The following is a 13,053-nucleotide window of genomic DNA, read 5'->3' on the forward strand; positions in this document are numbered from 1 at the left end:
CAAACATGCATTTTCATTTTCATTTTCATTTATCTTCTTATTTTCACTGAGTTTCTTATAACATTGTGTAATAAAAAGCATACATTCTTACGAGAGGAAACAGAGAAGAATGTAAAATGGAAGTACTTTTATTGTTTAGAATATATACTACAAATTCTATTGACATTTTTTTAGTTATTAAGATGTCATTAGATTATTTTGACTATTGCAGTATTGGAAGTTTCCAGGAATTACCTTTGATTGAAAAATCCTGGCAACTTTTAGCTGAATCATTAAAATACATAAATGTTTGGCATCTTTGATGTGCCAAGATGTGGATTGCTGCACAAAATAAACTAAATTTGAGATTAAGCACAACATCCATGTATTTCATGAATACCATTTTAAATATCATGATTCTGTTAGTCTTGCTACATATTGATGTTTTTGTGCACCATTTTTGGTTTGTTGTAGTTTCATGTTGGAAATTGACCGAATGCACGTGCATCAATAACTTGTAAGAAACAAGAAAAGTGCTTGTGTCCTATTGATAGCATGGAGGGAAAATTAATTATTGTCTGAATACAGGTGGAACAAAGCCCCTTGTTGGTGATGTGCTTGTCGTTGCAGGGACAGTTTTTTATGCAATCAGCAATGTTTGGGAGGTTAGTTTTTTCCCTATTGTTGTTGTCCTTAACTGTTACTGATAACTACTTGCCGGCATGGGTGTAACGCCCCAAATTTCAAACTTGCGAACCTTTTCAGAAAAACAGACAAGAGACTACAAATATCTCTTTCCTTCAGAGTTGTTTTATGAAATCAGCGGAAGATTTTTCTTTTGATAAATCATAAAGCAAGCTGACAACTTTGGGCACGTTAGCTAAAAGAACCAAAACTCACAAGATTCGGATATCCCAAGGAAAATCCGATACAAACCCATAGCGTCCAGGACGCGAGCTAAGAGCAGGAAGAAGAAGTCTTGAAGCCATCTTGCAATCGCGCCATCGCCCGTAGTGTACCTAATCATCACTTGTACCCATAGAATGGGTTAGTTTCGCGAAAAACTAGTAGGTGCACAAGAGAGACTACAAGAAACTGAATTAAGTACATTTAATTCAGTAGGCTACACAGTTTAAAGCAGATATGCAGTTAAACAGGTAAGCAATGCAAGCAGGTGAATAGTGCAAACACGTAAGCAGTACAAGCGAATAAGGCGTGTGAGCGAGTAAGTAGTGCAAGCGAGTAAGCAGTGCAAATGCGTAAGTAGTGCAAACAGTAAGCAGTTCAACGCAAGTAAGCAGTGCAACTGACCAACGCAGCATACGATCCATTTGATCGTAAGTTGTGAACTACTACGCAACAAGTTTGTCCTTGTTCCTAGAACGAGGTCTCTGCATCTAATCACCACCAAGACATAGTTTGTCACTTGCTACTTCTAACCAACGTTTTGTCCTGAACGACCTTAATCTATCCTCATCTCTCAAAGTCTTACGCGGCTAACCGTCACCGGTTATGACGCACTAAGGCGTCATACTGTTTCAGAAAAGCTCACCCTTTCGTAGAAGGTCCAAAACATGATCACTAACTCAAATCGCTAACGATCTGATTCTCACACCTGAGTCAAGCATGTAATCATGCTAAAACAGAAAGTCGAAACTATGAATTCATAGTTGGCTATCACAAACAATCTTAGAAGATCGTCACAGCTCACCATAACTTTTTATGGTAAGCAAAAATACAAGATCCACGTCGGATCGTTCGGTCTGAGAGATATACGACCGGACAAAGAATTACCGCCCTACAGGGTATACCTGATCTTAGACCCTACACTTCCTCACAGGAGTTCACCGTCTTTGCGGCTACCCGTTCGTGGACAGTGTACATCCTCATAGAGATCTCCCACTCTAGCCGGGTCACCTGATCTAGGAAATGTATAACCTCACAGCGAAACCTTTGGGAGATCAGTCTCTAACAAATGCCATATCCAATGAAAATCATTGCGATACACGCATCCACACAAATGACCGCTCTCAGGGTCGATAGCCACTAATACAAACAACAAGATCAACGCCCGGATCACCTGGTCTGGGACATGTATAACCTCACAAAGAATTTCGCCCTAGATGGTATACCTGGTCTTGGACCATACACTTCCTCACAGAAGTTCACCGTCTTTGCGGCTACCCGTTCGTGGACAGTGTACATCCTCACAGATAATCTACCACTCTAGTCGGGTACCTGGTCTTGATCATACACGCCCTCGCAGATAATCCTTTGGAGATCAGGTGCTCGACAGACACCCCACTCACTGATGCATGCATCAATAATTGACTGCTCTAAACCATTGACCGCCTCGGGGTCGGTAGCCACAATATGGGCACAAGCATGCATATCATCAATGTGCATCGTATCACTTCACATAGAAGCATAATATCCTATGCATCGTGTTATTGCCACGAGGAACATTATAATCCTCAAATAGGACCTCAAAGCATGCGTAAACGACACATGAGAACACGCAGACATGGCAATCCAGTTGATTTTATGGGCGAAGAGTAACTAACTCTACCCGTCAGCCAAACAAAACAACTGAATAAGACAAGCACTCATAACAATGCTCGTAAAACATACAATTACCATCAAATGGCTCAGTCCATCAACAAGTAATTAAATTAATCGCAAGGCATAAACCATTGCATCACAAGCCATTCATAAGGAATCATACGGCAGCAGTTATATCACAATATGTAAGCAGCTTATAGGACAAGCGGCCACATCAATCCTAGTTGTCACCAGTTCGTAGATTACGAGCTGTATGCAATCACATCAATCATAAGAAATGCAAGCCAACAAGTGCTACGCTACAATAAGCACCAAACAGTTCGACCAAGGGATAAAGCAAGTCACATGCTAATATGTAGCAACTAGTATAATGCTATTATTATAAGCATTTAACTAGTATGAGAAGCTCCTTATTACTCCGCAAAGAACTGTGTAAGCAGTTTAACCAACTAAAGTAACGCCTTGACAGGCGTGCACAACTCAACGAGTAGCATACTGAACTATCGAGCAAGCAAGCGAATTAGTAGTGCAGGCGAAGCAGTAGTGCAAGTGAATCAGTAGTGCAAGAGAAGCAGTAGTGCAAGCGAAGCAGTAGTGCAAGTGAATCTCACGACTCAACGACCAGTGTGAACAGACCTTATGTTTCGATAATTACAAACCTGCGGGTACGCGCAGGCAAAACGTAGAACCAACTGAAACTAGTTTGGGCGTCTGTTATTCTATGTATTTTCAATAACCCGAATAGCTAGTTGAGTTCGCTCCAAAGGGACGACTTTAGCCGAGAAAGGATTCCCCGAAGGAGGTTGTGCCACGGACGCATCCAACTTCTGCAGAAGTGTTGAGCTAACTAATGTAGCCCCTTTCCCCTAACTCCAATGACTGGGGAGGCCAGATCGTTGCCCGTAGGGTGGTTGTTAACAACCTGTCCATTGGAGTTTGTACCGCTCTGTCCTCTCCCTTGACAGACAACCAGAAGCGAATAGGTACGTTAGGGGTTGCTTAACTAACGACCCATTTTATGCTGTGGTATTTAAACCACTCGAGCATCTTGCCTGTGAAGGCGAATGTGAGGCCATTTATATGATTACAACATTTTGCATTTAGCGTTGTTCGAGGTCGCACGATCGTCTCATCCGATCATCGCAGTACTAGACGTGTCGTGCACGACTATAAGTACTCTAGGATGAAGGGGGTATAGCTCCTCAATAGAAGCCTCAACAGGAGTGTTTCACAAAGATGTAAAGTTTATCAACTTTATTTTATCTTTTGAAACAACAGTACCTTGTGCCAACGTTATGCATGTGATTATCTCGAATCACATCCGCTATCGGGGTATCTACATGTCTCGCATGACTCGATACCGACCTCGATAGACGGGATACGGGTTTCTCAACAGAACACCCGCTAAGAAGTTCGCTCGAACCCCCAATTCGGGATCACCCGAGATATGCCAAAAAGGCGAGCAGAACCAGCCAGTCACATCCTTTTGAATGCTTCGATTTGGAGCAGTCTTCGATGCTTTTGCGCAGCTCCCTAAAATCTCAAGTCGACTCTGCAGGACTGCGCACACAAAGAGCTAGGATCCTTGCAAGGTATCCCTCTCCTTAGACAAGGATGTGCCGCTCGCTCCCGACTGAACTCTTGTCACAAGAGGGAGAGATATATGTCTCTTGCATCCTCCACAAGGATGCCTCAAACGCGTATGCAATGAGCGAGAACCTGAGCGTCATCTGCAATAGCAAGGCAGTAACAACACATATGCAAAAGCAAGAGCCTAGCGCAAAGCGCGACGACAAAGTAAAGGCGGTAAGAAGAAGTGCAACGCAAACCCCCGACACAACGCGCAACGGCAAAGTAAAGATCGTAAGCAGGAGTGGAACACAAAACCTTTGCGTAATGCACAACAACAAAGTAAAGGACAAGGATCGCGAAACCGCGTCCTTGAGTTAAATGCGTACTCATATAAATATATATGATATATATATATGCATATATATTTATTTAATTGTCCTTTTTAGTTAATTGAATTCAATTCAATTATCCAAGTCTTCTGTGCAATCTTTCCCTACCTTTGAGAGTTGCAAGTTTGCTGTCGTCCACGGATGTACGCGATCGGCGGCTCGGGTCGCGGAGCGCGAGCGGGATCCATCGTACGAGCTGTAAAAGTAACAATCTTAGCAAGCTAATACCAAAAATAGAAGGTCAGGGGCATTGACGCCGTCCTGACGTAAGGGAAGCAAAGGCAGGGGCATCGTGCACATGCGCACCTACTATAAGCGCAAGAAGCAGGGGCAAGGGCTTGGTCCCTGCTTGACGAACACGCAAACAAGCAGGGGTGAAGCCCCTGCCTGATGCCAGGGAAGAGGGAGCAATGAGGGGGCTCGACCACTCTCCTCCTACCAAAACGCAGGGAAAATGACAGATGGCCCCTACCGACCTATCCGAACATAGGGAGGTGGCAAGGGCTCGACCCCTGCCCACTCAATCAAGAAAAAAAAAGGGAGACGGCGAGAGGGCTCAGCCCCTGCCATCATTCCCGAACTCAGGGAGGTGGCAAGGGCTCGACCCTTGCCAACCTACCGAGAACCCGAAGAAAGGAGGTGGCAGGGGTTCGGCCCCCGCTGACCTGCCTGAACAAGAGGCAGGCAGGGGGCCCTGCCACCCTACCAACCACAGCACAAGGGCCACCAGAGAGCCCTCCCTCGGGAGCCCTCTGCCTGAGAGGAAGCGACGCAGGCGGCAGCCCTGTCGCCTGCCGAAAAAGAGAGCGGGGGCGGCAGGGGCTTGATTCCTGCCGGCCTGCTGGAGTAGGCTGACGACAGGCCCTCTCCCCTGTCATCCCTCCGAAGAGGAGACAGACCAGGAGGGGTAGACCCAGAGCGAGAGGCAAGGGGGGAGTCCCCTTGCCGACGGGTGGCGACGACAGGGGGTCAGTTCCCCTATCGGTCGACCCCAAAAGAGAGAGGCAAGGGGGGAAATCCCCCTGCCAATGAGGGGTGACGACAGGGGCTCAGCCCCCCTGTCAGTCGACCCCACACAGAGAGAGGCAAGGGGGGAAATCCCCCTGCCAATGAGGGGCGATGACAGGGGCTCAGCCCCCCTGTCAGTCAACCCCACACAGAGAAAGGCAAGGGGGAAATCCCCCTGCCAATGAGGGGCGACGACAGGGGCTTAGCCCCCCCCCGTCAGTCGACCCCACACAGAGAGAGGCAAGGGGGGAAATCCCCCTGCCAATGAGGGGGCTCATGCCCCCCCCCCCCCTTGTCGGTCGATCCTAAGAGAAAAGCAAGGGGGTAACCCCCCTGCTGATGAGAGGTGAGGAAAACAAGAGGGGAAAAGGGGGGAAAAAGGCGTACCTGAGGCTGCCGGAAGAAGGAGCTCGTCGGAAGAGAGCTTGCCGGAAGGAGGGGGCCGTCGGTGGCCACTACTCGGCAAATGCGAGGTCGGGTACGGAGGCATCACCGACGAGAGAGAGAGAGAGTCGGGGGAGAAGGGAAGAGAGATGGTGAGGGGGAGAGACAGCGAGGGGGTTCGAGAACCTCCCCTCCTTTGGCCTCGTCTTTCAAAAGGGGAAACAGAGGCGATGCCTCAGTTGGGTCCGGGTCGGGTCCGGATCCGACCCGAATCCAAGCTAATTTTTTTTTTCGTTTATTACAATGGGTGCTTAACCAGCAAAATTCCTATTGATCTGATAAAATATAATTTTTCTCATGAATAACCATTTCCCTGTGTCATATCAACATATGTCATGGGAAGAACTTTGATTTATCTCTAACCATTCAAGGATGGTTTTTGTGTGCTATTTTGTACTTCAAATTTAAAGGTGAATTTTCTTTCAATTCACTAAATAATTTCAATTTTTTTAAAGCATACTAAGGTTAGCACATGAAATTCAACCAATAATATATATCTTTCAATCAGACCTTTTGTTCTCCAAGTTGGAAGTTTGGAACTTTAGTGTCTCTCTCTCTCTCTTCTGGCCCCTTAATGCATTCTTTTCTAGGTTCAGTCCACTGGGTGTAACACAAGAATTCACATCCCAAGCCAAGGTCCTGACTTTATCTCAACCTTAGGCTTGGCATTTTCCATCAAAACCATTTGTTCTCTTTCCTTTGTTCGTTCTTGTCTATTTCTCCTTTGTTTGGAGAGTTGGAAGTTATTCATTGCAGTTTGAGAAAACATTTAATTGCATATTAGTATGGGTATTAGGACTCCTTTGTGTTCAATGAATATGTAGATACGAGTGTAGGCTATGCATGTGCAGGCATTTGTAGAAGTTGAGGTCATCATAGCAATTGCAGGCTCACGCTTCTAGGTGTAAAAAGCTGCTATCCAGGTAGGATATGTTTCTGGTTTGCAATAACTTTGGAGGGAGAGGTGTGATCACCCCAAGTTAGGATAAGCACCATCTCATAGTGCGGTCTGATCATTTAGTCAAATTCATTTCAATGTCCCAGTTTCTAGATTTCTGTTTCACAGATGAAATTTCGAAGTAAGCAACCTGTTTCTTGAGTGTTTGGTCGTGATAGTAAAGCCTTGGCTAACTTTGCGCCAGCACAGGGTGGTGGTGGATTTTTTTTTTTTTTTGGGGGGGGGGGGAGATATGTAGACTAGAGAGATTCAATTTGCAGTTCCACATGTTCCACCAAATCTCCATTCATTTCTGGCATGACTGGATGACAAAGAAATTTTTTGAGTAAAATTCTTGTGAGATTGGGTGAAGATGATTTCTCGTAGTGCAAAATATAGAAAATATAAGATTTTCCTTCATTTCACTTTCATGAAGTTAAGCAAATAAAGAAAAAAACTTATGATATAGGTGCTGAACTACAGATTGGTTTGGAGTTATTGTCCAATAACAATTCAAAGATTGAAATGCAGATAAAATTGTTCAGATATTTGAAGGAATTTCATCGGTGATATTCTAGGATGATTAATAGTCCAAGAAAAAAGAATCAGATTGCTTAACTAATATATTACCGATTATATTGAGTAACTATTTTATTGGAAGATGGCCATAATGAATCCTAGATATTGTTTGCCAATGTTAGGGATTTTTCTGTTAACCCTATTCATTTGACTTACGAGGTTTTTGAACAAATACACTGAAACCAGCATGATGGAATTGAGTGCCTTTCTGAACATTTACAAAAATATTAACTAATGTTTATGTGTGCAGTGTGCACTGACCAAAATAAAACCATCAAGTTAGATATCTCTTGCACCCCAAAATTCTCACAAGAGAATTACACGTGTGGCTGAACATTTTAAGAAAATGTTCAAAGTGAATCTCAAGTAATTGAAATTTCTTATTGCCAGAAACATATCAAATTCACCGGGAAAAAACAAACCCTATTAATGAGCTATATAGTAATCACTTAGACAATACATATAACGATGATGGGCCGATCAATGATCGAATCATCTTATCTAACTGATTTAAAAAATTGTGTACCTACATAATCCTAGGCAAAGTCTAACTGCATGCAACCACCAACTTAGAAACATTCAGACTGGTACAAGTGGTAAACTTCAGAAAGTGCCGAGGCTAACCATCTATAGAGGTGAGCATCTTCCGAAAGATCTGAATGAGTTGTTGCAATACCAATTGATGTTAAGATTTTTAATTTCATCTATTTGCAACATGGTTTGATGTGCTTTCTTTCCTTCTGATTGTGCAATATGAGTGTCTTATGTTTGCATTGGAGTAATGTTCATCTCAGGTATGAAACTTTCTATCTATTAATCTGCAGGAATATTGTGTTAAAAAGAAAGACCTCATTGAAGTCATTGGAATGCTTGGAGTTTTTGGGGCTCTGATTAGTGGATGTGAAATGTATCCTTTTCATCCTTGATGTATTTCTGGGACATGTTTTTATGTTTCCGTGTAGTTGTACATAGGACTTGCTTGTATTAAGTACTCCAATTTGCACCTTTTGATGATGATAAATTTGTTAGTGTTTCATGAATTTTTCCATTCAGTGGTTATCAAATAGTCCCTGTATGATTGTCATGGCTAGAGCGAAAGATTGGTTTAGGCAGATACACATTTGGCTTGTTCTGATTATCTGAAACCTATGGTACCAGGACACGCCATTTTACCCTCCGTACCCGTCTCGACATGCATTGACACTGGGACACGCCATTTTACCCTTCGTACATACAAGTTTGTATTCAATTTATTCAGTTTATAATTTATTTTCAGTATATAATATATATTTTAGATATACCATATATATTTAGATTATATTCAGGTTATTTTGAATTTATTTTATCTTTATGTGATATATATAGCCGTGTTTCCATACCCACATTTTTTTGAATTGCTGTGTCATACCCGTACCTGTACCCGTACCCGTACCCGTACCCGTACCCACACCTGTACCCAGGTGACATAGTCTGAAACATTGATAATTTCAACTACTACGTGTTGAGACAATTGTTAAAGCGATAGTTTTAAAACCCAGTGACCCATCACTCGGCTTGTCATGAGTTGACTCGTGACTCAGCCATGTCATGTCAACTTTATATTTTATATAAAATATGCAAAGATATGTAAATATGTATATTGTAGTATATTACTAATATATTGCATATAATATGTATTATATTGATATTGTTATGATATGTTTATTTCATAATTTATTAATATATGTATAACCATCCTTTTATATATAATATACATAATATTATATTATATTTCATATAATAATGCTAATTATATAAAAATATATAATATATGTATCAAATAGATGTATGACTCGGCGAAATCAACCTATGACTTGCCTAAGTCATGCCAAAACTTGGCTAACTCGGCCGAGTTCTGTGAATTCCCGGGCATTCACTAGTTTGACCCAGTAAGGGAACAAAGTGGGCCAACTCAACAGAGTCACTGGGTTGACTTGGCGGGTTTTTAAACACTTGTTAAAGTTAGGATATATGTTCTACATGCATTTAATTTGCTACTTATGCATGTATATAAATGCTCATGCTGGAGTTGGTAAGTGCATGATTTGTGGTTGGCAACAGGAATGTAACTTTAAGAATACCCTTTTAGCCATCGACATGTTTTGTTAGTCATGCATGCGTCCCATTGTCCTTGCATGCAGTTTTCATGGCTAAACATATGCTTGAGTTGTCAACCACTTGGTGTACGTTTGGATGCTATGGATCTCAACCAGAGATCTTTGGATATGCTGATCAAGGGATGGATCCAGCATTCCCTCAAACAGAGGGTTAGATCTGGAGATCTGAGATCCCCAAAGAAACTAAAACATGTGGATTTCTAGTCCTTTTTTTGGGTGGGTTGAGTTTGTCAGACTAGAAATCCACAGATCTCAGATCCTAGGGCCTCAAGTCAAGATGCATGGATATCGGATCTAGGTGCATTCAAACGCACCCTTAAATAATTAAAATGCCAATATCTGCTTATGTTTTATCCATACACTGGATGACTGCAATTATCAAGTTATCAACTATACCTTATCACAATTATATGTTCCTGTAATAACATCTAGGTTCTGTTTGGGAACCAGTATTTGACAATGAAATGTAAAATTCCTGAGTTGCCAAATCTTGGATTTGGGTTGTAAGAGATTTGGCATTCCCATTAGTTGTTTGGAAACCTTTTCAGGATTCTGGCTAGAGTTGGTATATGATCTTAAATAGGAAACTGTATGTAATGGTTATACGTTTATGATCAAGACCTACATTATGTTATTGATCTTGTTGGATCTAGGTTTGTCCAATTTAAATACAACCAGATTAGTTGCAGCTGATCAAATAGAAACCATATTGAAGCCGTCTCATCTCTCTTAGTGTAGGCATCATAAATGTACCACATTTGTTTGGGGCATTTCATCAAATATTTGCTGCACATCTATTTTGCCATATTTAGCACACCCACGTATTACAGCAGTCCAAGCCACAACATTTCTGTTTGGCATTTCAACAAACAATTTTCTTGTAATCACCTACACCACAATCATGGTTGTCCATAAAACTTCATTTCTATGAGGCATTCGATCAAACATTTATGGTCATTACATTTGCATCCTCTGATCTTAGAACATCATCCAAAATGTGACACAGAAGCGCTGCACCCAGGATCCCTTTGGGCAAAGTTCTTCATGCTCAGAAAATAGAACAGGAAAAAGGAAGAAAAAATCATACTGTATTCTGTGATAGATGTTCTTTGATCACAGTTTCACTTTTTTTATGTTACTTCAGTTATTAACAAGAGCATGATTTGTAATTTAGTGATGTATTTCTTCTTTGTATATGTTAACTGAGATATTTTCAGCTTGATTTTTGAGAAGGCAGTGCTGGAATCAGTCCACTGGACACCCAAAATTGTAAGATACTATTTTTCAGCCACTTTGTGAACTTCAGTCTTATCTGATCTGATCTGTTAAGAATCTAGACAGAGCATATGTCATGTGAAATAACTAACAGAAGTCCTGCCAGTCCATGTTCATTTTCACATAACATTTCTTGTTGGAAAACAAGTCCATGATGTGAACAACGTAACAGAAAAAATCCTATATACTCTAAACACGTTGTGTAACTTTCAGCCGGATTCTGTCACCCTAGAAAAGCAATGCACCTCATGCACGGTGTAGGAGAATGGTTCACTTTGTCAACCACACCGTGTATTTCTTAGCACATCTTAGGATCTACTTTTATTTCCTATATTCAAATACCAGTGTGCAGCATGTATGCTGAGCACAAGTATTGATAATGGTTACAAGAAAAATGTATTAAATGGTGGCTCGAACAAACTATAATGGCATAAATGAGGCAAAGTACGTGCATTAAATACTTGAATAAATTTTTTCAGACTGAGACAGGATTATAAGTTTGTATATGTTTCTAATTTCTGGAATTTATGTTTCCTGTAATCTTTGATAATGTAGAATTTCAAACTAAGATTTATTTATGTGCTTTTTATTTCAGATACTCCTCATTGCTGGTTTTGCTATCGCAACCTTTTCATTTTATAGTACAGTTCCTTTCATTCTTCAGGTATGGATTCCTTTTCTAGCATCTTTTATTTGTATCTTTAGTGATGTGATACTTTAATTTTCAGTAGTCATTAATACTTATGCTGTTATGCACTGCCTGAACTGTAGATAATCTCATAGAAAGTACAAAATAAAACTTTAAACCATCAAGTGTAGCAACTTTCCTCCCATCCTTTTTGGATGTGAATGATGTAATACTCTTGCATTTAGAAAATCTAAAGATAACGTGGTGGGTGCAGTTGTATACAGTGGATGACCTAAGCAGTTTGTAATATGCATACTTGGGAAAAGAGTCCTACTCATTTTTGGTATTGGATTAGGTTCATCGTTAGCGCTACTGCTTAGATCATCAAGTCATTGCGCTCAGGCCTCTTGACTTTCTTCCTGACCAAAATGAAGAGAGGCATCCATAGAAATCAGATCCTCATGCTCCATCCACCACATACAAATTTACCTCATGCCATAAACAGGCCTCTTCATGCTGTGGGATATCATTATCTTTTTTATTGATATTAACATGCAAGATTAAAAGAAAAGGGGATCAAGTTGACATGCAGTGCAGGGTAATAAGCAAAAGCAAGCTGCTGTTGTTCCCACACATCCAACAATTAAAGTCCTACAGTTTCCAGTCTCATGGGTAGACTTTTCACATTCTTTTAGGGCTTGTTTGATGGCTTGTTCAAGATAGGACAGAACGAACAAACATAACACACGTTCTGTCTGTTCTGTAAGAATTGTACGTCGTCCAACGTTTGTTTTGACCATACACGAAAGCTATGTTCATTATGTCTGTCGTTTGATTTACGTTGTGCGGACAACTTGGACAAACATGGATAATGGATCAGATAACTTTGTTTTGGATCGTACGACCCGATCTGCCCTACCATTATCTATGTTTTGACATGTTTATTATGGATTTTAGCTCCGGATATGAATCTCGAATTGGATCCAAATACGAAAAAAGTATAAAACATATGTAAAACAAATATGCAAACCATATTTTCGTTATACAAATGTTATAATTGGACTGAAACAGGCATCACGTTCTTGGTTTGACAGTTTTTCTGTAGAGATACAGAGGCACGGTTTCTCACGATCACTCTTAGATCATTCTCTGTTTATTTTTAGACAGAGACATGTAATCACCTTGCTGCTCATATATGTTGATGATATTGTTATTACTGGGAACTCTAGAGATCATATTGAAAAGGTCAAACAACTTCTAAGTCAAAGGTTTAAGATGAAAGACTTAGGGGAGTTATGATATTTTCTTAGAATTGAGGTTGACAGAAAGTCAGATGTCCTAATGCTCACTCAACATAAATAGACCATGGATATCTTGACTAAGGCAGGTATAAAAGAATGTAAACCTTTGAGCACTCCATGCATACTTCACCATAAGTTAAGCTCAAAAGATGGAGATTTATATGAAGATCCTACACGATATCGAAGCTTGGTTGGCATGCTCCAGTATCTCACTTTTACTCGA

The 13,053-nt window shown here is 41.0% G+C and overlaps 1 protein-coding gene across 1 annotated transcript in view; it reads left to right on the forward strand.

The window, feature by feature from the left end:
- LOC149848553 (uncharacterized) overlaps positions 1-13,053 on the forward strand; it is a 48,949-nt gene that overhangs the window by 32,486 nt on the left and 3,410 nt on the right. Inside the window, exons 9-12 of the mRNA XM_090004661.1 lie at positions 568-644; positions 8,295-8,377; positions 10,844-10,895; positions 11,497-11,565. Of these exons, the coding sequence (XP_089860787.1) occupies positions 568-644; positions 8,295-8,377; positions 10,844-10,895; positions 11,497-11,565 (281 nt within the window). The remainder of the gene's footprint in view (positions 1-567; positions 645-8,294; positions 8,378-10,843; positions 10,896-11,496; positions 11,566-13,053) is intronic.

The sequence above is a fragment of the Nuphar pumila genome, chromosome 1 (assembly GCF_984573655.1).
Source record: "Nuphar pumila chromosome 1, dmNupPumi1.hap1.1, whole genome shotgun sequence".
Lineage (NCBI taxonomy): Eukaryota > Viridiplantae > Streptophyta > Magnoliopsida > Nymphaeales > Nymphaeaceae > Nuphar > Nuphar pumila.